The sequence below is a fragment of the Mya arenaria genome, chromosome 12 (genome assembly GCF_026914265.1).
Source record: "Mya arenaria isolate MELC-2E11 chromosome 12, ASM2691426v1".
Lineage (NCBI taxonomy): Eukaryota > Metazoa > Mollusca > Bivalvia > Myida > Myidae > Mya > Mya arenaria.
In genome coordinates, this window is record NC_069133.1 from 46,331,665 (window position 1) to 46,356,116 (window position 24,452).

At 35.9% G+C, this 24,452-nt stretch overlaps 2 protein-coding genes across 6 annotated transcripts in view; both read right to left on the reverse strand.

The window, feature by feature from the left end:
* Window positions 1–581: 581 nt before the first annotated feature.
* LOC128211890 (uncharacterized) lies at window positions 582–5,541 on the reverse strand. The gene is made up of 4 exons (XM_052917002.1): window positions 5,297–5,541; window positions 3,140–3,309; window positions 2,308–2,443; window positions 582–1,774 (listed from the first exon to the last, which is right to left on the reverse strand). The coding sequence occupies exons 1-4, from the start codon at window positions 5,445–5,447 to the stop codon at window positions 738–740; spliced, it is 1,494 nt and encodes a 497-aa protein (XP_052772962.1). The 5' UTR covers window positions 5,448–5,541; the 3' UTR covers window positions 582–737.
* A 2,634-nt stretch (window positions 5,542–8,175) lies between these two features.
* The window catches only part of LOC128210973 (dynein axonemal heavy chain 2-like), a 66,211-nt gene continuing 49,934 nt past the window's right edge, over window positions 8,176–24,452 (reverse strand). For 4 of the 5 annotated variants that reach the window (XM_052915328.1, XM_052915329.1, XM_052915326.1 and 1 more), the window contains exons 59-81: window positions 23,652–23,793; window positions 22,401–22,687; window positions 21,766–21,889; window positions 21,071–21,237; window positions 20,321–20,536; window positions 19,020–19,170; window positions 18,535–18,684; window positions 18,007–18,139; window positions 17,496–17,640; window positions 16,903–17,102; window positions 16,322–16,448; window positions 15,769–15,955; window positions 15,270–15,475; window positions 14,837–14,962; window positions 14,091–14,282; window positions 13,538–13,729; window positions 12,705–12,889; window positions 12,077–12,299; window positions 11,469–11,585; window positions 10,564–10,713; window positions 9,992–10,243; window positions 9,491–9,641; window positions 8,176–9,014 (exon numbers count right to left, since the gene is read on the reverse strand). In XM_052915328.1, the coding sequence (XP_052771288.1) occupies window positions 8,860–9,014; window positions 9,491–9,641; window positions 9,992–10,243; window positions 10,564–10,713; window positions 11,469–11,585; window positions 12,077–12,299; window positions 12,705–12,889; window positions 13,538–13,729; window positions 14,091–14,282; window positions 14,837–14,962; window positions 15,270–15,475; window positions 15,769–15,955; window positions 16,322–16,448; window positions 16,903–17,102; window positions 17,496–17,640; window positions 18,007–18,139; window positions 18,535–18,684; window positions 19,020–19,170; window positions 20,321–20,536; window positions 21,071–21,237; window positions 21,766–21,889; window positions 22,401–22,687; window positions 23,652–23,793 (3,978 nt within the window). In that variant the 3' untranslated portion in view covers window positions 8,176–8,859. The remainder of the gene's footprint in view (window positions 9,015–9,490; window positions 9,642–9,991; window positions 10,244–10,563; window positions 10,714–11,468; window positions 11,586–12,076; window positions 12,300–12,704; window positions 12,890–13,537; window positions 13,730–14,090; window positions 14,283–14,836; window positions 14,963–15,269; window positions 15,476–15,768; window positions 15,956–16,321; window positions 16,449–16,902; window positions 17,103–17,495; window positions 17,641–18,006; window positions 18,140–18,534; window positions 18,685–19,019; window positions 19,171–20,320; window positions 20,537–21,070; window positions 21,238–21,765; window positions 21,890–22,400; window positions 22,688–23,651; window positions 23,794–24,452) is intronic. The other variant, XM_052915327.1, reaches the window with a different exon arrangement.

The following is a 24,452-nucleotide window of genomic DNA, read 5'->3' on the forward strand; positions in this document are numbered from 1 at the left end:
CAAGGAGACAAATCATTAAGATACTTTTAGTTGTTATCGTTTTATACTTCCAAAACCCGAAATTTGGCGAAACACCCCTAGGATTTATCCTACTTGAAGTACCTCATGTTATGGACAAGTAACGTCTCCTCCTGACTCTGTAAAACGCCTTCTTAAAGGGACTATACACCAGATTTGCATCAAATTATTTTTTTTCTGTAACGAATCTCGAGACAATTATTTAATAAAATGTTTTAGTCTTTGATATCATAATTGTAAAAAAATACCAAAATGTAAAAGAAAATCGAGACGAAGACCGGGTTCGAACCGGTGTCGCCAAAATTGCAGTCCCGTGTTGTTTCCACTGTTCTACGAAGGCTTCCCCTAAGAATATTTAAACTATATACCTAACTTGGTCATATCACGTGATAACATCGACTAGCCAATCACGCATAAGGTATGAATTCTACTCGGTAGACATACCTAGTAATCTTCATCAATGGAAAAATGCGAAAAACTGCGAAAAATAAATTCATGGTAAACTAAGTGGTACTTTAGTTAGTACGTTTCAATGCATTGTACACATCGATACCAAGTCTAGGTCAGTTTTCAAGGATTTTATTTTTTTGTTGCTATTTCACCATACGGAGTACAGTCCCTTTAATATACACCGCAAATAGTCAGATGACCCCAAAAATCACGGTCAAATGACCTGACCCAAAAGGACTGAATGAATGGCATTCTAGAAGTGTTTTGTTCTATGACCACGTAATGCTAATATTAAGGTGATTTTGTTTCGCATAGTCTAGCAAATCCTTAATGTTTCTTTTTGAAATGTCATTGCATCCCGTTAGATCAAGGTTTTGTAAGTCATTTTCACCATCTAACAATGGATATAATACATCTGTGTCTATATCATTACAACCTTTAAATCTGATATTCTTAATGCGCTTCAAGGGATTTACTGAGTATATTTCGAGCAATTCATCGTTTTCCATTTCATCCAGGTTGTCAATAGACAGCGTCTCCAAATTCGGTGCGCCTTTCAGAATAGCTAGTAATCCAGTCTGTTTCAAACAGCAATTCCTTAATTCTCCACAATATGCTTCACATTTGATTAAATTCCCATAGCATAATCTGTTTTCTTGAAGGCCCTCGAGCCTTTCATCATCTTCAAAATACCATATATATAATTCTTTTAATTTCGTACAGTATGGCCGTAAAGGGAAAAAGTCTCTTGGAAAAAAAGCAAGAAGACTGAGTTTCTCAAGCTGTTTTCCGATCTTTGCAAATAGCTGCGTAACTGTTTCTGCTACGGTTAAGCCTGTGTCGGGGGCGCCTCTGCCGAAGATCTTATATTCCAGTGTCAAAACTTTCAAATGTTTCAACGATCCAATCGCTGTCATGTCCACAGCTTTGAAGTCTGCAATCAAACTTAGTTCCACAACATTTGGGAAAGAACTCCACACTTCCCTTCGAATGTTTGAAACATCACCTGTAGCGGTTATTTGCTTAAGTTTATAAGGTGTGATATCTTCCCCGCTCTCTATTTTCATGTCCATATCGGCCTGTATGGCACCAATAATATTATGATGTCTCAGGTAATGTAAATTTGGAAGATTGTAGAGGCAATGGGCTACTCCGTTCTGTTTCACAGACGTGTCCAAGATGTCAATGTGCACCAGCTTCTTACAGCCAATCTCAGCTGAAGGAGCTCGACAGAGGCTGAACATTCCACAATCTGTAACTGGTGTGTTTGCAAGCTGCAAGCGATGTAGTTTTGGGCAGTAGTGTCCTGAAATGTGAAATGGGCCCTCATGTGGTAGCCTTGGTATACTTTTTATAGTCTATAACGAGCTAACTAGAGATTATGAATTCTAAACAAAAGCACTTAACTGACTTAAATATTTCCCATATCATTATGCACCAGTCAGTTGTAATCACGGCTCCCAGGTCCGGAGAATAGCGGGGACTTTGACTTTCGGTCAAGCCAACCCCGGGTAAAATCCCCGCCCTGTGCGGACGAACTGATGGTAAAATCCCCGCCAAATTCCCCGCACCCCAGGGACCCCAGGTTAGGCGCAGTCCCCGCTATATTTTGCGCGAAGACAAAACCACCGCATTCACCCGGCACTGCGGGGTCACCTGAAAGGTAAAAACACGGCCCATTTCCCCGACTATCCCCGGTATACCCCCGGACCTTGAGGGCCGTGGTTACAATTGACTGGTGCATTACACCTTCTTAAGGACATGTTCAGACGCATTATCTTCCTGATTTACTGAACAAATAAATTGAGAAGAGAAAAAACAAAACGTATCAAATATTACCTAAGAGAGAAAGCATTTGGTCATTGCATTTGGTGAAAGACAGGTCCAGATGTTGCAATTCTGGTAGTTGCTTCAAAAGGTCGCTCAGTGAACGGGGTGAAACAGCACTGCGGGAGAGGTCGAGGTACCTCAGCCTCTGTAAGGGATATAATGTTACAATGAAAACTTCAGGGACAAGCCTAGCATTCAAATACATAAGAATAAGCACTTTTTTGTGTTTACATTTGGTGTTAGCTAAGGAAAATCGAGGATTTTCCAAAAATATGTTCAGTTATTTTACGTAGATGGATACGAATGCACCAAAAATAGTTTAAGTGTATTAGTAACAAAGTCCCCCGACTGGCAGCTTAATAGTTTCTTTCTTTTTATTTTCTATAAGATTAAACACGTCGCTCTCATTCAGAGAGTATTTTGGGCTGTAATTGGGTTTTTTGAGCGGTAAAAGTCCGATATTCCCCCGCTGGAAGAAAGTTTGCGCATAATTTCAAGATTTTGATAAATTAATCATTTTCAGAGAAAATTATTACTTTTTCTTAACATGAAGTTTCATTTCAACACATATGATCATCTCTATGAAAAACAACCATAATGGAATGGCTATTAGAACAACAGATTAACAAGAATAGAATCATTTGTACCCACTAAAGGTAGTCCCTTACAAGTAAGTAGCATAATGCGTGGCCTTCAACATGGCAGTCTTATTGTGTTTATTTCAGAGCATTTATGTAAACATGAACATATTTTTCATAAAATTACATTTTATTTCGAAGTGTATCTTTTAAATAAATAAATAGTGTGTGTTAATTAATAATTATATTGATTTAATTATTACCGGACATCTGAGTGCGATAACTTTTAAGACTGAGTCTGACACTGCTGGTTTTGGGGCTTTACTGAGGTCCAGTCTGACCACGCTCTCTTGCAGGAGCAGCTGAAAGTGAACAGCCTTCAGACGATTCACATCAATCAGGCTGTTAATCAAGTCCTGCACAGTCTCATTGGCTGCAAAACATCAAATAACAAACTATTACGGTTTGTGTGAACTTTAAGGGAGTAAAAGAAACAGAAAGAACGCACATATGATCTATAAGCTTATAGCTCATGTGTAACATATGAATGTGTTTAAACATATACTTTTGCTTTAAGTAATTATGCCTATACAAAATTCCATTTTAAACCGTGTGTATTATATAGAATTAAATCTCAACATTATTGCAACATATTTAATGTTTACATGTAGGTAAATACTTTTTTATAATGTAATATTGTTCAAATGTATGCACATGAGACTTATTTTCTTATGCGATGAACGTGCAATGGAACGAAGCAACAATATGTAATATATAAACTAGTATAAAATATTTTCATTGCTTAAGTATACAAGTTCAATATCCAATCTAATCATAACTTATTTAACTTAGATTACAAAGTGATGGAATATTATTTATTGGAGGTAAGTGTCAGTATGTAAAGATGAAAACACACACATTGATGACTAAAAAAATGCAATCATTGAAATAATTAACAATATTATCCAATAACTTAAACCTGTTCATTGAAACTACTGCACAGAACAGTAGGCTTAGCTTCAGCTGATGTAAGTATGTACCTCGACAAACAATGTTCATGTATAATAATATCTACTAGCGGATTCAGGTGGTGCGTTTTACTTTTTATGTCAATATCGGAGACAAGAAAGTAAAAAAATAGGCTCAAAATGCACAAATTTGGGATTATTAAAGATTTCTTAAAAGAGTACCACTTACTCCCATGCCAGCATTTTAAACCATACAAATTTCGGTTCTGTGATAGGGGCGCTTGTCAACAGGTTACGCCCCTTAAATACGCCCCTCTTACGTCAATCAATGGTTCCGCCCTTAAGTCCAAATAATTGTACTGATTTTTTGCGATTTTTATATGGCAAAATCTTAGGGATAAGAAGAATCCCGTATAATACCTCTATTATTTTAGACTAGAAGAATCCCATATAAAACAGTCTATTATTTTAGACTAGAAGAATCCCGTATAACACGTCAATTATTTTGTACTAGAAGAATCCCGTTTAACAGTCTATTTTTTAGACTAGAAGAATTCCGTACAACACGTCTATTATTTTAGACTAGAAGAATCCCGTATAACAGTCTATTATTTTGTACTAGAAGAATCCCGTATAACAGTATTTCATTTTAAACTAGAAGAACCCCGTACAACACGTCTATTATTTTAGACTAGAAGAATCCCGTATAACACGTCAATTATTTTAGACTAGAAGAATCCCATATAACAGTCTATTATTTTAGACTAAAAGAATCCCATATAACACGTCTATTATTTTGTACTAGAAGAATCCCGCATAACAGTCTTTTATGTTAGACTAGAAGAATCCCGTAAAACACGTCTATTGTTTAATACTACATTGTAGAGCCGCCCCTTATGTCATCATGTACTTTAACTAATTTATTTGTAGGAAATTAGCCTGAATTGGAATAAAAACCTTGAAAAAAGTTATTAAATATGGATCACATCTGACGGAATCCAGTAAGTTTGTTTCATCTATTAAATCCATTTTAAAAGAAAACAAAAACACAAGAACACTACATGCTCAAGTGCAAGATTAGACATGAAAGATATCATAAAATAAACATATTTAAGACTAGTTCTTGCTTCAAATGGACGTGTACTCGGGTTCATATATGTACTTAACAATGACAATAATTATTTTGTTATTTTTGATGATAATAGCTAGATATATAAATAAATCCTAAATAAATGAACTTAAGTCGAAAATAAGCCGATGAAGTGCTTGAGGAACTTAATTGAAGTTCGATCAAGTACAATCTCAAAATTATATTAAAATGCAATGTGTAAATAATATACATAATCCTCTCATAAATTACATAATTGTATGATCAACAAATAAAATAAAATCTGATAATAAACGTTTATAATTATCAAAAAATATATCCAGATACATGATAATGTAACCTACTCATATGATCAAACGGTCCTATGACGTACAAAATCCTTGGCACATCCTTAAACTGTTCGTTGAAGCTTTTCATCCAAAACGAATCGAAACACAAAGCAATCTTACGTAAACAAAACTGCTTAAGACTTTTAGTATTCAAATTAGCAGGCATGTTGTAATAAAAACAACGTTGTTATTAAAGTCACGGACCTATGCTTAAAAGGTCCGTGTAAAATAGTTTGTTGTGCAATACTTCCTGTTTATTCCTGCAGTGCACTAAATATTGACCCGTGTTGAATATCCGGGTGCCGGGTTTCATATGATGAAAACGGATAGGTTTATTCCCCGGAATTAACCCGGACCAAAGCGGAATAAAAAACCGGGAAATTAAACACAGAATAGTTCTAAAGCGTGCTTTCAAGTATGAAAGTTATATCAACGTTTATATTCTATGGTTAATTATAATGGACATTAGGCTGATTCAAGCATTTTCATGCTATGTAATTTATATTGAAAACGACTCTGATTAACGATGTTTTGCTTACTTCGGAAGTTTAAGGAAGCAATTAAAATTCATTAAATAAAAAGCTGTATATACTTTCTGGAAGTAGGAAGATAGTCTCAGTTAGTGTACAGAAGTGGAAGGTTACAAAAGAATGAAGAAGAAATGTTTAATCAAATGTTTAAACTAAGTGTAAATGCACCGAAAGAACATATCTTTCAAACTAAATGTGACCTTTCATGATGCTCGTTGATAAGCATCGATGAGTATTCGAAAGTCTGAAATACTGATATTGTTATACATACTTCATAGTAACCATAAATCAGACTTTCAGATATAAAGGACAGATACTTGAAGAAACTGTGTTGAAATTTTGACATATTTATAGACTTATAATAGATCAAAATATTTGTACTTTACATGCTTCAGGTTAATTTCGCAAATAAATCTGTAAGGAGCAAGCTGTATTTTGTTATTAAATATTTCAAAGACTTCACGACTCCAACGTTTGACGATAGGAATGGGATTATAACCCACGCATAAAGGCAATTGTAAAAAAAATAACTTGACTTAAATATATGAACTAAAGAGGGTGTAGTATATAAGAGTCAATGTATTCATAGCCCACGCTAGAAGGCGATGCCTATTAGCCATGGACCACCACACTGCATGATGTTCTTTAAAGTGAGTGTCTGAAGGTTTACTTGGGCAGATCCAGGATTTGTCGTTAGAGGCGTGCAACCTAGGTGCGTGAGCTTAAGAAATGCGCCCCCTCCCCAGAACCGAAATTTATTTGATTGAAATAGCATGCATTCCCTATGAAAATTTTAACAATTTTTGTCCGAAATGTTGAATTTTGGGCATATATTAATACTTTTTTCTCCCTCTTTAAATAAACAGTAAACTTGCACGACGGCGCCCCCCCCACACACACACACACCCTCTCCCTCCCCCTTGAGCCGCTTGTGGTGTAGATAGTTATTATTTAAGGATTGATCGCCTCTTAATATGTAAATATTAAGCAGTAAAACTTTTTCTCTTGCACTGTTAGTGGAAATAAATCGTCTTGCCGCATTGCTCGAATTTATACTATACAAATCTAAGTTATTCGTGTGACAATAGTATGCACGTGGTCTTCTATAGCTGTACACTACAGATACATGTTTGATAGTTCTGACCGTTACGAAGAATATGGCAGAACGAATGTCTTTACGTGTTATGAGCGCAATTGCGCGGGTCATTTGAGCGTGAAGGTCACGTGGTATTCGAGCTAGGGTGGCCGTTACTTATATTGGCGGGCAAATCAGTTCTAGGCTTAATTTCTAACAGTGAACATCGATTTCATCATATTCGATAGCTGTTTATATACATGTTTGATATGTGTTTATACATGCATGAATGCCCGGATAGATTCCGTAGTTCCTATATTCTGAGGAATGAATTAGGGGCTATCTGTTTTAGTTAAGCCCTGCGTGTATCGCTACGGTAACACGTTTCATCCACCGGGTGTTTTTCGTGGGCGGCTGTCATTCCTATGAAGATTATGTGATTAAATCATCACCAAATGATATGTATCATCGTTAGTAAGAATTAAGAGACGCAATTAAGACTCTTTGAAACTTTGTAACTATTTATTGTTGACGCCTGGTAGTATACAGGTTTGATCAAGGCATGTGTCGGAGGGGCCGTCAACTTTTAGACAGAATGGAACAATATGTTCGAGATTTACAGTGTTGTTTAAATATTTATGTAGATAATTTGCTTTTTGTTTGTGTGTGCCACACTGCTCCAACATGTGCCATACTAAATCCGAGCGAAGTCTTGCCCCATGCAAACATGTGTTTGTCTTTTGTGCGGAGGTACGTTAAGACTGTTTGCTAATGTCGAGGTCTGCCCCCGCCCATTGGCTGCATTATTGCTTATGTCGAGGTCTGCCCCCGCCCATTGGCTGCATTATTGCTTGATCCCACCGTGACGCGACTTTGGCCAGTTTTTCATCTTACATGACCCAGTATTTAGTTTGACCTAAATGTCATAAAGTAAAAAATATCACCAAGTTGAATTGACTTTGGGTGGGAAGTGTGTCCTCCAGACTGTTAACAATATTGTCCTTTGAGTTGACCTAGTGACCTACGATAGACCCCCCACATGACTAAATATTGAGCTTGACCGAGATTTTATTGAGACAAACATTATTACAAGTTTTATCGAATTCACTATGGCCTCTAGACTGTTAACAAACCAATGGTTGACGGACGGACAGAGAACATGACATCTTACCATCTTAAAAGCTCACCCTGCGCACTTTAACAAGCCATGCACGAGGTGCATGTCATAACTGTACTGTACCTGTATATGGAATATGTTTGGTATGAATTTTGACAAAATGAAAAGTATATATAATAAGATCTTTATTTTTTTCAGAACAAATAGAATACTAGAACAATCTTAACAACTGAATTCAACCAAACGTGTATCACATTTTGACTTTAAATAATAAATAATACTCCAATTGTAAATCATATTAGATTCATGTACATGTTCATGTAAAGTGATTAAGAAATTTATAACTATATGGACGGAACTGCTGTACAATACCGGTAAGCACATTTAAATTCAAATGAGGAGTTGACAAGCAATCACAAAAAAGTTATCACAAAATGCAATGGCAATCAGCAGTTCAACAACATTGTACATGTATACATGTATATGTTCAAATTTATTTGCATGTCTATTTTGGATGGAATGTGTTTTAATACTGATCACAGTTCAAAAACCATACAGTCCAGAGTCATAAAACTTGCACAGATAGAATAGCAGTATCATTCCCTTGTATATATATATAGTCATTTAATACGTGTAGTTCAAACTCAAGGAGTTTCTTCCCTTTTTTCACTTCTAAGCAATTTAATAGTCCAAACCTATTTCAAAAGATATTTCACTATTTTGCCATTTAATAGTCCAATCTTAAAAGAAGGGTTGTTCAATGTGTTTTTTAAACACATTTAAATTGTTTTAATGTCTAAACCCATTATAAAGGTTGTTTCACTTTTTTTCAAACTGATGTTTCACTTTTTTCCATTTAATAGTCCAAACTCATAAGGAGGGCTGTTCCACGTTTAGCCCAGTGGTCTGCTGATTTTTCACCACTCTTCAGCTCAACTGCTACAATGAACGAGGGTCGACCCATGGCGCCTGTGCGATTCGGGTAATAGTAGCACGGACATGTGTAGATGCCTGCAATTTTAAAAGGGTACATTTTATAAATGTGTAAATAGACGTATTAAAAAGAAAGGTAAGTATTAAATAACTGTCACTGAAAGTGAAAAGTGCCCCAAAAGACAGATGCTACAAAGACAGCAAAGTAATGTTTCTGGAAAAAAATATTGTAGTGTTGTTTTTTTAAATTGCATCTTCCTAATAATATTGTACAACACATCAGTAAAAAGGATGGACATTTTACTTAATATTAAATATTGTGATATACATGATATACCATTACAACAGTTAAATAGTAAAATTATAAATACATATCTATCATGGGATTGGTGCCGGAAGGCATTAAATCACTTGCATACTTATAATATATATATTACGGTCATTAAGTACCTATTTGTATTTACCCAACAAATAGTATGTGTTGCAAAGCAGGCTTAAATGATAGTTACTGTAGTAAAGAATACAACTGCTATAAAAGTCATCATGTAGTTTACCTTTTGTGACTTTCTTCTTGTTCTCAACGGGCTTGAAATGTATGGTTGGTATCTGACAGACAAGCTGCATGGGCGTGGCCTCGATCAGGCATTGGTTCTTCTTGTCCCAGCCCGCACCTTGTAGGAATAGTCCCTTGATGTATACACCGTCCTGCAGATAAACACAATCATCTTGAATTATATAAGAATTATAACGAAATTTGTCCCATAAAAACAATGAGGTAAGGGTTGTATTCATTACAAGTACTGCAGCTGTCATTTGGTTCAAACAATTTTAGAATGAACTGTATTATAGTATGTCCATTTGTATTATTAACATGTATGTAACTTTTTTACACCATGACTGTCTGTTTAGAATAGTGTTAATAAAATGTAGATGAAAGACAAAGTACGTTTTACAGATTGAAGTAAGATATTTTATGCATTATAAATGCATTTTTTTTAATAAGGCTGGATTTGAAAATCATCTCTCTCTTTTTTAATTAAACGTAATTGCCTTACCTTTGGAGGACCTGTGATGTTGCTATCGTCCACAGTCATAACACTGAACTCCCATGAGAGACTGTCAACCGACACACTATTGAGACGTGCTGATGTCTGCAGGACAGCTGTCAGGAATCCTGTCGGGAACGTAAATGCTGACATCCAGAATATTGACGGGGCATGGGCGGTGGTCGCCCACTTCTCAAACTGTTCCACGCGCTGTACAAGGTCTCGCGTCCAGGCAGCCAGGGGTTTCAAGGATGGGTAGGCCTATGATAAACAAAAAACATTCTTGAATATACATTTCTGTCATAATTATGATCACAGATATATGGCCTTTGCGCTTCATTTATAATAGTTTTTGTATAAATACTTAAAGATTGATACATTTGTTAACCTCAAAATGTGGAACATAAAGAAATGACCTAATGTTATATTAATAATATATTTTTTATGTGTACCTTAATCATATGCTTTTTATGTCATGATCCTTAAGTCAAATGAGTTAAATGCAATAATGCATTAAAATTAAAAAAAAAAATCTGAATCAACCAACTGGGTATGTTGTGTGCCTTTAAGCTTAACCATACCTTAAGCCATGAAGGTGGCACACGACCATCGTAGATACAGAGGAAGATGCTCTCAAGCTCCATTGTCATGACAATCATTCCCTGGATACCCATTTCAAGGTCCGTAAGAGATTTACGGATCTCCTCCAGTAGAATGTTGAAACGCTGGATCTGTGGAGGAAGGATGACAAGGATTAAAATCAATTTGAAGCACCTACAAAAGTACATCTAGTGGCATACAAAGAGCATGGTTTAAAAAAAAATTGTGTGAGTGAAAGGTTTTTATAGAAAAATACCATTCATTACAGAATATATACACAGAATCTTCTTTAATTCAGCTCATGTTTTCTCCATGACTTTAACAGTCTTGTATCGTTTAAACTTTAGTAAAGCTTCCTGTGACAGAATAAAGTTAAGTAAGGGCCAGCACAGAATTGAAAAATAACTCCAGATGCCACTTGTACACAGAAATGATTAAATGACATGTTTTTATATTAATATTAACAGGAGAATGTGCATTTTATTACCAAACAAGCAACACTTTTGGAGCTAAATGCAGCTACAAATTTTTGTTTCATCCAGGGCAATAACTACTTAAGTGTCGAACAAAACTTCTGACGCTGAACATTCCTATGAAGTTTCATGAATGTAAGTGCAATACTTTTGGAGCTGTAACAAGCTGCACCAAGTACCAGACCATTCTTTATAACCTCCATAACTACTTAAATGTCAAACAAAACCCTAGGTGCAAAACTCCCAATGCTGAACATTCCTATGAAGTTTCATGAGTGTAGATGCAATGCTTTTCAAGCTATGTGAAACACAAGACATTTCCCTAGATGGTAAATCCCTACACCGCACGTCAACCTAACCTAAAATGTCATAATGAAACTTTATCTTTCTATAATTATTCACTAACTACTCACCTCCTGTAACAAGACGACATTAAGGGGTGATGGGTCGACGGAGAGGATCTTCACAGTGTTATCGTAGTCAATATTCTCTGGGATCTGCTTGTAGATGTTTGCAGCTAGATCCAGCACCTTAAAATCAACAAACAATGTATGGTGTTAAACAAAAAGAACCATATCTCTGTGACTCAATGTTCCCCAATTGCCTCCCATGGCAAGTATTTTAGTAAATATTACTTTCTATCAGAACATTGAAGGATTTGGATGGATGTGAATAAAACTTGGACCATTAATTTAAGGCAATGTTATCTTCATACATTTTAAGATAAAGAACCTGTTTGGGTTTGCTGACACAATAAAACACTGGAGTCACAGTATTAAAGTGCCGAGTTCAGATTAGGTTTACTTTACACACTATTCTGTGATGATCAGGACATATGGTCAATGTTTTCAAAAAAATAGTCTGGTTTTAGCTAAAGCTTTGACAATACCTGGATATTTTTTTACATAAGAAAAAAACTAGTCCAGCTTTAAAACATACCTTATCTTCCCCACCAGAAAATCATTGAGGTGAAGGCCAAATACCTCCGATTGAAAATTTGAAAAGTTGATGACAAACGTACCTTATCTTCCCGAGACTCCCCACCAGCTGATGAGATCTGTGGCTGTAGTGAGAGTAGCGTGTCAAACATGAGTCTGGTTTCCTGGATCTGAGACTGTATGTCTGCATTCGGGTGCTGGCCAAATGCCTCCGGGTGGTCGATATTTGGTAACATGCTCACATATTCCTTGTATGAGGACAGGGGACCGTCCTTGGGGATGTAGTAGGTGGTCAGGGATGAAAGTCTGTATATACATAAAAAATATATAAACAAAAGTTTTAAGAAAAAAGCATGCCAAATTATATGTGAATGTAACATCATTTAAAAAAGAGGTCATTGAAATTATGAGCCAGCCCTGTGCATGCTTAAGTTTCATTTGGATGTGAGAATGGTCATGAATTTTAAAGCAGTGTAAAACATAATATTGCATTGAATTTTCAATGTTCGAAGCAGTGAAATATCAATTTTATTTCACTGATTAATCTCTATAAACCTCTGGAAAGCATATAATAAAAAGATGTTGCATCTTATTGCGGAAAATAATGTAAATCCAATCCTCGTGAAAATAATGTTAGTTGATGCATTACCAAATGGTGAATCTTAACTTCCCATCAAATCACTATTTATTCTTTTCAATTCTCCTACTTACTGGAAGAATGGTGTATTGATGGAGTTATCGTTGAAGTAGTCGTTGATGTATGTTAGCAGTAGCCTCCTGTCCCAATCATCAGTGACGTGACCGCCATAGTTGATGCCGGCAATCAGGTATTTAAGGGCCTCCCAAGGTGTTTCATCGTAATCGTCCAGGTAGATACTCAACAGATTCTCTGACACCTGGGAATCATGAACAAATATGATATATAACATGTTAAATAATATAAATTATATCAGGATTTTTTCTCCTTTGTTTCATCAAGCATACCAAACTAAACTGATGACACAATGAATCATACTTCATAAGATTCACAAGAGTGCTGCAGAGGAAAGGCCAACGAGCATCTATTCTTTGTATTTTTAGTCAAACATGGGGCATAACTAAAAAATTATTGAAGCCAGAGTGATGCGCCTTGCTTTATACATTTGCCTTTTGTCACTGGTATAAACATCTGTATTTGGAGTAATGCCCACAGTTTTTGCTAAACAACATCCTTGACTACTCCAAGGCTATCACAATACCCCCACATTTTTTTCTTTGAAAAACATTTTTGAGATATTTTTTTAGGTAGTTTTTAAGTAGTATTGAAAAACCAACAAGAATTTAAGTGTTAAATTGCTTTCTAAGGCTTTCAACGATTGAAACATTAATTATTTTATGAAAATGAAAAATACAGAAATGTGGTAAGATACATCAGGTTTTATGACAATTTGATTAGTTTCATGGAAATGAGAATGGAAGAATATGATTTAGAAGAAGACGTAAAAGTATTTAAGTTTACACATTTACTTTTCATGAAAGTCTTATTTACAATGAAACCACCATACCTCAAAGTCTGCATCGTTGAACTCGTAAGCGATGTTCCATCCCAGCATAAGGAACTTCTTTCTCTCTAGAATGACGGAGTGTAGGTAGCAGAGAGAGAAGAGCAGTTTCCTGTATTTGTCCTGCTTGTGACATCGCGTGAACTGTTGCTCTGTCACCAGGTTGTAAAGACGCTTCAGGTTGGCCTTCAAACCCTGCAGACACAAGTAAAGAGAGTTATTTTATAAGTATTATAAGTTTCCTGTGCGAAAGAAAAATCTGACCTGAGGGCATGTGTGAAAGCCGGTGACAAGGTTTTGTTTTTCGAGCAACCCTTTGACTTAAAAAATGTTATCAAATTCAATGTTAACACATTATTTTGTACTTTTCACCAAATTAGACTGAAAGGGTACCTTAGGAGGTACTGTGGTCATCTTGATTCCTATATGTAATATGGCGATATAGACCTCTGGGTGGGGACTGGTGCTGAGTTAGAGGCCGATACAGGATATTAATTTACTAGAGAACACTTCTATTGAGAGTACTTTAACCTTATAAATAGAACCAAGAGCTTACCTTAGGGGGTTCTGTGGTCATCTTGATTCCTGTCTGTAATATGGCGATGGGGAACTCCGGGTGGGGACTAGAGCTGAGCCAGAGACGGAATTCTGGGTGGGGCTCCTCAACCTGTAGCTGTTCAACTAGCTTGTCCAGCTGGGGCATCCAGCTCAATGAAAGATGACAGTTGGCCAAGAACACCCAGTTACCCTGAAAAAACAACAACAATGGAGGCCTTGTAGAAATATTTGATTTATAGCTGATTAGTATTTTAATGCTCTTTCAGAAATACCTAGACAAACAACCATTTTTATATAAACAAACAAATCAGGCAAAGAGAACAAATAGGATGGACTTCAAATCATAAAAACAATAGATTCAGCTTTCACCATTTACAAACAACTTTGCAACTTTTCCTAACAGTGCATTGTCAACTCACATCAATGACAATTAAGTAAGCTGCCCAACAAAAAATGTCTATTTTACAATAATAAACCAAGTATCATCCACTCAAACAGCAGGGAGCACATTACACATTCAATGCTAGATATCACTAAATTTAATGACCAGGTAGGCCAATAACAGAGGCTACATTAAGACCTGGAAAAATGACAACAATTCAAGACTGTCTCAATGATTATCCATGTAACAATTGGAGCATGTCCCTGAACAAGGTACAAAGCATGGCACTCCAGGGCCATTCTACACAGACTCAAAATCAAACTTAAATGTCAAGGTCAGAAAGAGAACACTCCATGCCCTACCTCCCTGACTCCCTCCTTGATCATCCTGGTGGCAATTGGGGCCTGGCCTTGTCCCAGAGATAGAGCATGGAACCTCTGGGCCATACCACTCTGTTCTGCAAGTTGTAGCAGCGAACTGGTCGGGTCCTGAAATATTAAGGGGATTGAAGTCAAAGATTTTTTTTTAGGTAATCTATTGAAGGTATGACAATTACTCTGTAATTAAAATATCAGTTTTAGCTTCTAATTGTTACAATCAAGACAACATCTACTCTTTGTCATATTTTAAAGCTAATGTCGTTCATCTGAATCTCAATAAAACCTGACTAAAAGACTTGAAATTCTACTGTTTAATGGGAAGCAAATAAATCGAGACCTATTCATAAGGAAAATCATTTTTCATTTTCATCTCAAGCTTTTTATATATATATAGTCTAAATCAAGTTTTACTCACCACACCAGGTGACAATACAAAGATGAGTGGCGTCTTTGTGGAGGAATCCTGGACCACATGCTGCATGTCCAGTACCGGCGGCTCCACAAACCGTGAGCCAAGATTGTTTGTGATGAAAGAGGTTGCGCAGAATGACACGCGATCCGGACGAAGGGATCGGATAATCAACATCTTCTGCAGCTCATTACAGGCATTGTCCCATTCACCTGTTGTGGAGAAATGAAGCATTTCAATACCAGAAGCTTTAAAATAAGGACCATTTCAACAGAGCTCTTAATGACCTTTTTTATTATTTCTCCGAAATAAGAGCCATCTAACCATTCAGCTCTATTTAAAATCACTAACAAATTACAGGCAATTTAAATGACATGTTAAATAAGCATGCCTCAAAATACTAGATTTATTTTCAAAGAAAATAAATCTTAAAACGTTTGATAACTTAAAAAAGAGATCAATCTCATCAGTAGATGCTAAATAATGTTTCTGTTTGCCTGTTTACCAGGAAGTGAAGTGTTCTCAGGCTCGTTGGCCGTGTACCAGATGTTCCAGTCACGGGGGTATTGCTCAAATGAAGTGATAACGCCATGGAAGTTGGTCAGTTTTTCCAGCTCTGTTATGTTGTCCCAGGCGACGTCTGAGAGCCAACCAGAGCATGGATTGTCCATCTGGTTCTCCCTATCTATCACCTAGGGTAACCAGAGAATTATTTATAAAAGTTGAAAAAAAATCTATTTTTATTCTTTTGTTACTGTTTTTTTTTTTCCTGATTCAATCTGATATCAAATTATTTAACTCTCATTGTGGATCATGATTATGGAAAGAGTAGCAATGTTAACATTCCTCATTAGAGTAGACTTTAATTCTGCACGATTCATTGACAATCTGCTTTGAGTATTTGCTATATACCTACATGTCTATCACTTACCTCATAATTCTTGGATGCAAAATTAAGGACAAAAGAAGGTATCAACAAATAATCCTTAAAATAATTCAGATAAATTCAAGGTTTTAACATTTATAAATTTAATTGCATCAAAAATTCAAATACATACCACTCCGCCTCGGAGGAAGAAGTTGTACTCGTCCATGTTGAGTTTGCCAGCATGTTCGAGGATCTTGGTGCACATTTGGAATGAGAACAGCAGCTTGTGTCTCTCAAACAGACCGCGACAAGTGAACCTGCAGGCAAGAACCATAATAATGTAAAATTGTCAATAACAAGGACAACAAGTGGTCATGGAATCATTTAAGTTATTACGCTTCATTTTCTAATTGCTAAACTCTTGATGTTATATTCTGGGGATCTATTTTGACAGCATCTGTGAAACATAAAGCTAATCAGCTTTAATTACATATTATTATTTAGCCATATTTTCAATACAAACTTATTCGAATACTCATCCCTCTCTTCCCCCCTCCATCCCCTTCCCCTTTTTGGATGAAAATCAAAACAATGAATACACTTTAAGATCGGTCAAAAGTTGAACAAGCCGTGCACTGGTCCAGGATTGCTAAAATGTTGAAATTTGTGTAGCAGAACTGGTTTAAAAAGTTGACGCAAAGCACCTGTATAACAATTTGGGCTTGTTCATCCAAAAGACTATCATTGGTGACAGTTTTACATATCACCTACCGGTAAACAGAATAAGTATGGTAGTCATTCAGATTCAAGATTCTCTCCTCAAGTTTAGCACTCCTCTGAGACTTGTCAATAGACATCTTGAAGAGGTCAATGTATGAGTCTAGGGAGAACTGGTACATGGGGTCGATTCGGCCCATGTCATTCAGGACGAAGAACAGGATGGAAGCCCTCTCAGCAGCTGGGCGGTAGCCCTGGAAATTGACAATGGGTATTACATAAGTACCTATTAAACTATAGAAGATATTACATTCTATACTTAGTATTGTAAAGCATAATATACGAGGGGTGCCAAAGAAGTTCATGGACATTTTTCTAATGTTTATAATATATAACGAAAAGAGAAAGTAGTCATACCAATATAAAATTTAATATCTCCGTATACCGTTTATTTTATTTCATGATGAACAATGATTGTTAAATGTTTAAAACAAGTAATTTTATCCATTGAACAAAACTTATGAGAAAAGTCGATAAAATTCTAAGACACCTCTCATTCATAATCTTGTTCCGAATAAAGAAGATAAGAAATGGAATGCTTCATCTTAAAATTCATCAGCAGACAAAATGCAATACTAAGTACTGACCTCTCTAGCTGCGTCAATCTTGATCTCTGTCTGCTCGGAAACTTGCAGTTGCTCTGAGACCTCCTGTGATGTGATCTTGGACGCCTGTAGTGTGTTCACCAATGCTTCATCATCCAACAAGGAACCCTTTGTCTCATTCAACAACCTGTGGTGGTCAAGGGTATATCATATTAAAACATTTTTTAAACAAGGTTTTTTTATCATCAACCTTAGCGACCTAGTTTTCAATCCTAGATGACCCTGAATCAAAAACATCAAATATTTTGATGAAACAAAGTGACTTAATTCACTCAAATCGAGCTTAAAATAAAGCTAGTAAGTAAACTAGGTTGTTTTTTTATGACTTAACCTTCTGACCAAGTTCTAAACTAATAGAAATACTAACAAGTATTAAACTTGTCATAGATATCACTGCCACAAACATTCTGACAATGACAACACAAAGGTTTTCTCTTTGAAACTAGACAAACTAAACACAAGGCTAAGTTGCAATCTAGTTACCCCCCCTTACCTGAGAATCTCATCCTCAAGCTCAACCAATTTCTTTTTGCCATCAGCGATGCTCCTCACCAAGCTGTCTTTCTTTTCTTCCAGGTCGGGCCTCTCTTTGCCAACCACAATACCGAGCAGCTGGGCCTCAAGACCTTTAAAAGCATGGGAAAAAATAGTTTAATGGGTTTCAGTGTACACAACAATGACCCCCATATTGGTCCTCTCCTTGTCAACAACTATACCCAGAAACTTGGCTTCCAGACCTGGATAGCATGGCAGAAAATAGTTCAATAGGTTTTAGTGTACACAACAACGACTTAAAGGCGAGGCTTCTCAGGCCATACAACTTAGCCTGAAGTATTAAGTATTTAGTTTTTCATCATAATTGATTTCATATTCATCCAAAGAGACCTCGATTTCATAGCTTCCCCCAAATACCTATCTATTTTCATAGAGATTTGATGTACCTTAAAACTGTAAAATTAACTCTGCCCAGTCATAGGTTAAACCCCCTTAGCACTATCAAACATCACGAGCTATAATATACCTTGTTCCTTGACAGCGAAGTTGACGATGGTAGTCTTGGTGGAGATCTCTGGTGTGTAATGGGGATTAGACAGCTTTGTTGTGATGTAGAAGCGGAACTCTGGGTTGTACTCTATCTCCTTGTCTCCGATACGGATCATGTATGCACCACCTTTAAAAAGAAGGCATGGCTTATCATCAACTTGTAACAAATCAATGAATGAAAAAATAACCACCTGTAGGCCATGGGTTAAAATCAGTTGTACATATATTTAAACACAAAACTCACTATTACTGAAACACTATCTAATAATAGTGTATACATTTAAACAGTCATGGTGTTACCAATCTTCATCAGAGATTTGTTAAGTACTGGGTCAAATTGTTTTTGGAATTTTTTGAACCAAGAAAGGCAGACTATTCTATGGTACCCTCTTGCCTAGGCATATGTTGTCCAGAGTATACCATGAACCCATCTACAATGTAAACATGAAGACAAGAACTTACCAATCTTCATCAGAGACTTGTTAAGCACTGGATCGAGTGAAGGGTCAAGTCTTTCCTGGACATTCTGTAGCAAGACGGGCAAGCCAAACTGTATGGCTCCTTCCAATGTACGCATGTAGTCTGGTTGCTGCAGATCAACTACCTTCAGATTCTGAAATTGGGATTGAATTCTATTACAATAAAGCACCAATATTGACATTAATGGGAGCGCCAAAAGCTGATGCCAATAATGGTCTAAAATTTAAATTAGTATATAACTCTATTTATGAATGTTCAGTACATTTTAGACTCAACAATAAAAGGATCACATTTTGATGACTCATCAATGTCAAATTTCTGCTGATCAAGGGCCTCTACTCAAGACATATTTGGGATGGATTTATGCCACTTGCTTCTATCAAACAAAACTCATTGTTTCGCCACATTTAAGAAGCTATCCTAATTATAAATGAAAGACATAAATCAAATTGCTGTCAAAGATTTCTATAAAATCTTTCTGTAGTCATTTTAAATGCAAACCATTCATGAAATCGAACAAAGTCTGAATAATCTTTTATTCACAACAAGTGCATGAACTTTGCAGATGATGAACAATATTAAAACAAACAACAAATATATCTATGTGCACGCTTATTCAAATCCAAATCTAAAAAACATCCACAAGGCTAGATATTGTTTTAAAATTCCAAATATAATTGTAAGCAAAAACAGGAGCGCTGTGAAACATAAGCAAACTCTCATCTGTAGTTTGAACAAGGGGCATAACTCAACAATTATTAAAGCCAGAGTTATAGGCCTTGCTTCACATGTGTGCATGATAATGTATCTTGCATCACATAAACTGTTACATATTATTCTTCAACAGTTTTTTAAGTTATGGATCAGGTTTAAGATTTTGCACCACGCCATCATCAACGACACCAACACTATGACAGTAACAAGAATTTATCACTTCGAAAAACAGACAATCTTAAAATTGACAGTGTGACATGGTTACAACAAGTTTACAGCTTACTTTGAAAGGGTTGCCTTCATTCAGGCTCAACTATTCATAGAACTACAGCGTTAAATATTAAATCTGACCGCTGATATAAAATTAAAATGATGTCTTACTGTAATATTAATTCTTTTTAAAGGATAAATTTTGTTAGACAAATAAACATTGATAACAGATAAAATAGAAAGAAACTCAAAAATGTTTCCTTTTTTCTATTTAACCTAAAGCAACCAAAGGCATACTTTTGAATTGTTAATTTTATATCTATTTTTTTTAAAGTCTTAAAGTCTTTTTTCATACTTACCCTTGATGCCTCCATGTTCTTAATCCACTTGATAGCTTGTCCCTGGGGATCCACCATTAAAGGCCACCTGCTAGCGCTTGTTACTATGACACCATTCTCTGTGGAGAAACTGTCACTAGGCAGCCCCTGGATGTTCCAGTCACGCACGTTCGTGGGTTTCGCCATAAATTTGCAGAAGTCAAAGGATGGGTCACATGGTACACCAAGCTTCTTCACCTGTGATGAAACAATGTGTGAAAATGTAAGCAAATATATTGCATTTTGCAAACATCTTTCAATGGTTGAGTGCAGGACTCCTATAATTGTTTGGGGTTAGGATCGCCTTGCGTTAAGCCCTCCCTTTGTACATGTAGGCCTGTATTTTGTTGATTACTGTTCAAAATTGAGTATTTGTTTGGTTAATTTTTAAGCTAAATGAATCTCAGAATCACTCTTTTTGTAATTAAGCATATTTTTAATACAGTATTAAGTTCATTTTTTATGAATATCTGAAAAAAATAAAGTCCTGTGTTAGACCACATGGTAAAACTACAAGGCCACTTAATTACCTTGTGTTTGAACTCAAACTTGAGACTGTTTAGAATCATGGCACCAGATTTTCTGGACTTAAACTCATCTAGAGCTGTAGTTAGAAAAAGGGGCCGATGTAGGATTTTGATGCAGCAGCTATCAGACAGCCCTTCATAAGTACCCTTGTTAGTACCCTAACAACAACCTACCCACCCATTATACACCCAAGCCCTTATTTACCTCTGCAAGCCAGACTTTCTGGACCAACTCATCTCTGTAGTTGGACAGGAAGGGGCCGATGTAGGACATGAACGCAGCCGCTATCAAACAGTCTCCAATAAGGAAGCCAAGTCTCTCTTCAAGATCTTTTACTGTCTCCTCCCAACGTACACGCTCCCCAGCAAGACCTGTGAAAATGGTAAGTGGTAATGTTTACTTATATTCTATGTTGTACTTTTATGCTCTGTTTTACTCATGCAAACGTTAAGTTTTAGATTTTATGGTTAACACTTATGTAATACATTTTACACTTTGTAATAAGGCCTTAAAGAACCATTCATCATTCCTGGATGATATTCAGAACAAATCATCTTAGATCAAACCCAGGAAATTTCTAATCCCAGCCACTAACCCAGTCAACATTGATTTAGGTAAAACAATCATGTTGATTCCACTGTCCTCTTAAGATTTCAATGAAACAATGGAAACTACAAGGACAAGCCTGGGCCTTAAATTCAACCAATGTTCTGTTTAAAGGCACAAGAATCAAGGTTGGCAAAACACTAAATGAAACCAAACCATTTCACAAAACAACAAATACACTAAAGTAACAAATATCAAAACTTGTAACTCAGCAGAAATTGGGGTTGCCACATTAAGCCATCACAATAAGATGATGACAGTGAGAAAGTGTCATGACTACAAGGGTAACATACCTGACACGAGTTTAGCCGCTCTGTCCAACATAAGTTCTGTGTGGGCAGCCTTTCTCTTCAGTTCCTCTTTCTGTTCTTGCTTTTCCTGGTATTGTTTCTGTAGTTCAGCCATCTTGGCCTCAACCTATGGTACACAATATAAATAGGTTACTGATGATCATGCACAAATATCTCAAAAACTGCAATTAAGGCATTTCTTTGAGACAGACTTTTGTGCAACTTTAATCAAAGGTGTTTGTATGCAGGGTTAATTAAGGATTAAATGTTTAAGTTTAATGGTCCATCAGACTTCACTAACCGTACAGACCAAATACATATAGCAACCGCAGTTCTACAATATTTAATGTTTATATTCACATTTATCATTAAGAAATTTCTCTTGGATAATCCAACTACAACGCTGAATAACAGAACATAGTATAAACAATCATGTTTGATAAGAAAATCCACAGATATTACGTTGAAATATGAATGCTGTTGAAAGAATATGCATTCATCTAAGGAAGTGCAATAGGAGTGTATTTTTTTATGTAATGTAAAAACAAATGTATATACAGCCATCTTCCACTAAACCCACCAATCCCAGTTTGAGAATTTTTTTTTTTTAAAGAATGTCTTTATTATTGCGATTGTACCTCTGCCAATTTGGCCTTTGCATCACTGAGAGCGTCCTGCTTCTCCTTAAGTTGTGACATAGCAGCATTCAGCCTCTGCTTCTTGGGCTCGACCACACGGTAGATACGCCCGTACACTTCCATAGCCCGCACCCACATGCACAGGGACTTGGCGGCCGAAGACACACGCCCTATAATCTCTGGCTGGAAGTCTGTCTGAGCGACGTACTGCCCGATCTTCTTCAAAACTCTGTCTGTGATATTGTCCTTGTCAAAGTCCATAAGTTGCTTGAGGAAGTTCTGGTCACCTACAAGACAGAAAACAGTGCTAAATTTTTTTTTCTCATACCTACAAGATCATTTATTCATGCTTTTGTTTAAATATTGTATGATTTACATATAAAACTAAAACATTACAAATTAAGATTTTCTTTCGTCTTATTTTTTTTTTAAATTCATGGTTATTAGTTTTGTTTGTTTTTTATAATATTTACATTCTTTAAGTATGAGAAATACTGAAAATCTATGCAATTTTCATCTTCTTTTTATAATTCATATTTTTCTATTTTAAATAGTTTTAAATCAATACTGAAAAAAATATTGATGAACATTTATATAAATGAGGTGCAAATTAGGAGAAAACACATCAACATGCAAAAATAACCACCTTTGAAACAACACAGTTAAACATCCCAGGGACACCCAACACCATAATATAAATATTTGCTATAAACAAATAGACGTCTGTGGATCAGAGTCCATATTCAATATGAAACTAAGATTTCATTTAAATTTAAGATCAGACTCCAATCACTTTGATTGGACAGTAAAAATATTTTAACAATAGACTGAATATAATCAATGAAGAAAGGATAAATTGAACATGGGCCCAGATGTGTTGTCTGCCAGGTGCACCCATCATTTTTCTAGTAAAAGTCTCAATGGCCTTGACCTTTGACCTATTTTTAGCAATGTGCATACCAAGTTTGAAGACACTTCAACAAGTACTTCAATAGTTTTCAATCATAAATGAAAGTTTGACATCGATGACAACATCAGAAAAATAATCCCTATGTGTATGCCATGTTTTGCAGGCGACATAATAACGTCTGTTATTTAGAAAATAAATTAAAGTATTCTACATAAGATTGTTGACTTGAAATCTTAATGCTATCTAAATAGCATTTCTTATACTTCTATATAAGAAAAATAATCCACACTTTACTTCCTGTTAATAATGAAACAATGCCCGAGCTAGCTGTCTTTTCCTACCAAGTTGTCGTTTTGACTCGGCCCAGGTTGGTTCCTGGCCTCGTAGAATCATGACGGCCTCCATCACCTTCTCGACGAGAGCTGGGGGCCGACCATAAGATTTGATCTCTGTCATGTCCTTCTTGTTCAAAGATTCCAAGGCCTGGCAGGTAATTACATGAGATTCGAGTTAATACGGCGCCCAACATTTATGGTTTTAATGTGACATACCTTTTTCAAATAGTCTCTCCACAGCTTCAGGAGAAAATTGCTTTGACTTGTACTCCTGAGAGTTTAGTCATTTTGATAACCTGAATTTTATCAGAAACAGCATCTTATGTATGAATGCCAATTACATCTTAAGCGAAAACTTTCTTTTTCCTCTTCATAAATTTTTGTGTGACAATTTTGGTTATTATAATAATAGAATGTTTATAAGCTGTTGCCTCAGACATGAAATTTACGATTGTATTTCAAAGATGTCTATTGCAATTACTTCGAATGTATACTTAAGTTTTGAATTTGATAATTATTCTCTTTCGCATTTCTTAATATTTTTAAAAACATGATGTAATTGATGCCTAATGACACTGTTTCTGATAAGCTGAAAATCAAAGCATGTGTTAATGAATAGGGAGAAAATTCACACCATTCCTGAATACCACATGAAACAAAAGGGGGAAGCTCTGTGAAAACAATTAAACAATTCTTAGACATATATTCTATAGCAATACAAAATTGTTTAAAAAATAAAATAAGATAAACTTTACCAATTGGGATCATTTTCTGTCATAGATTTTTAAGAATAAACTATCTAAACAT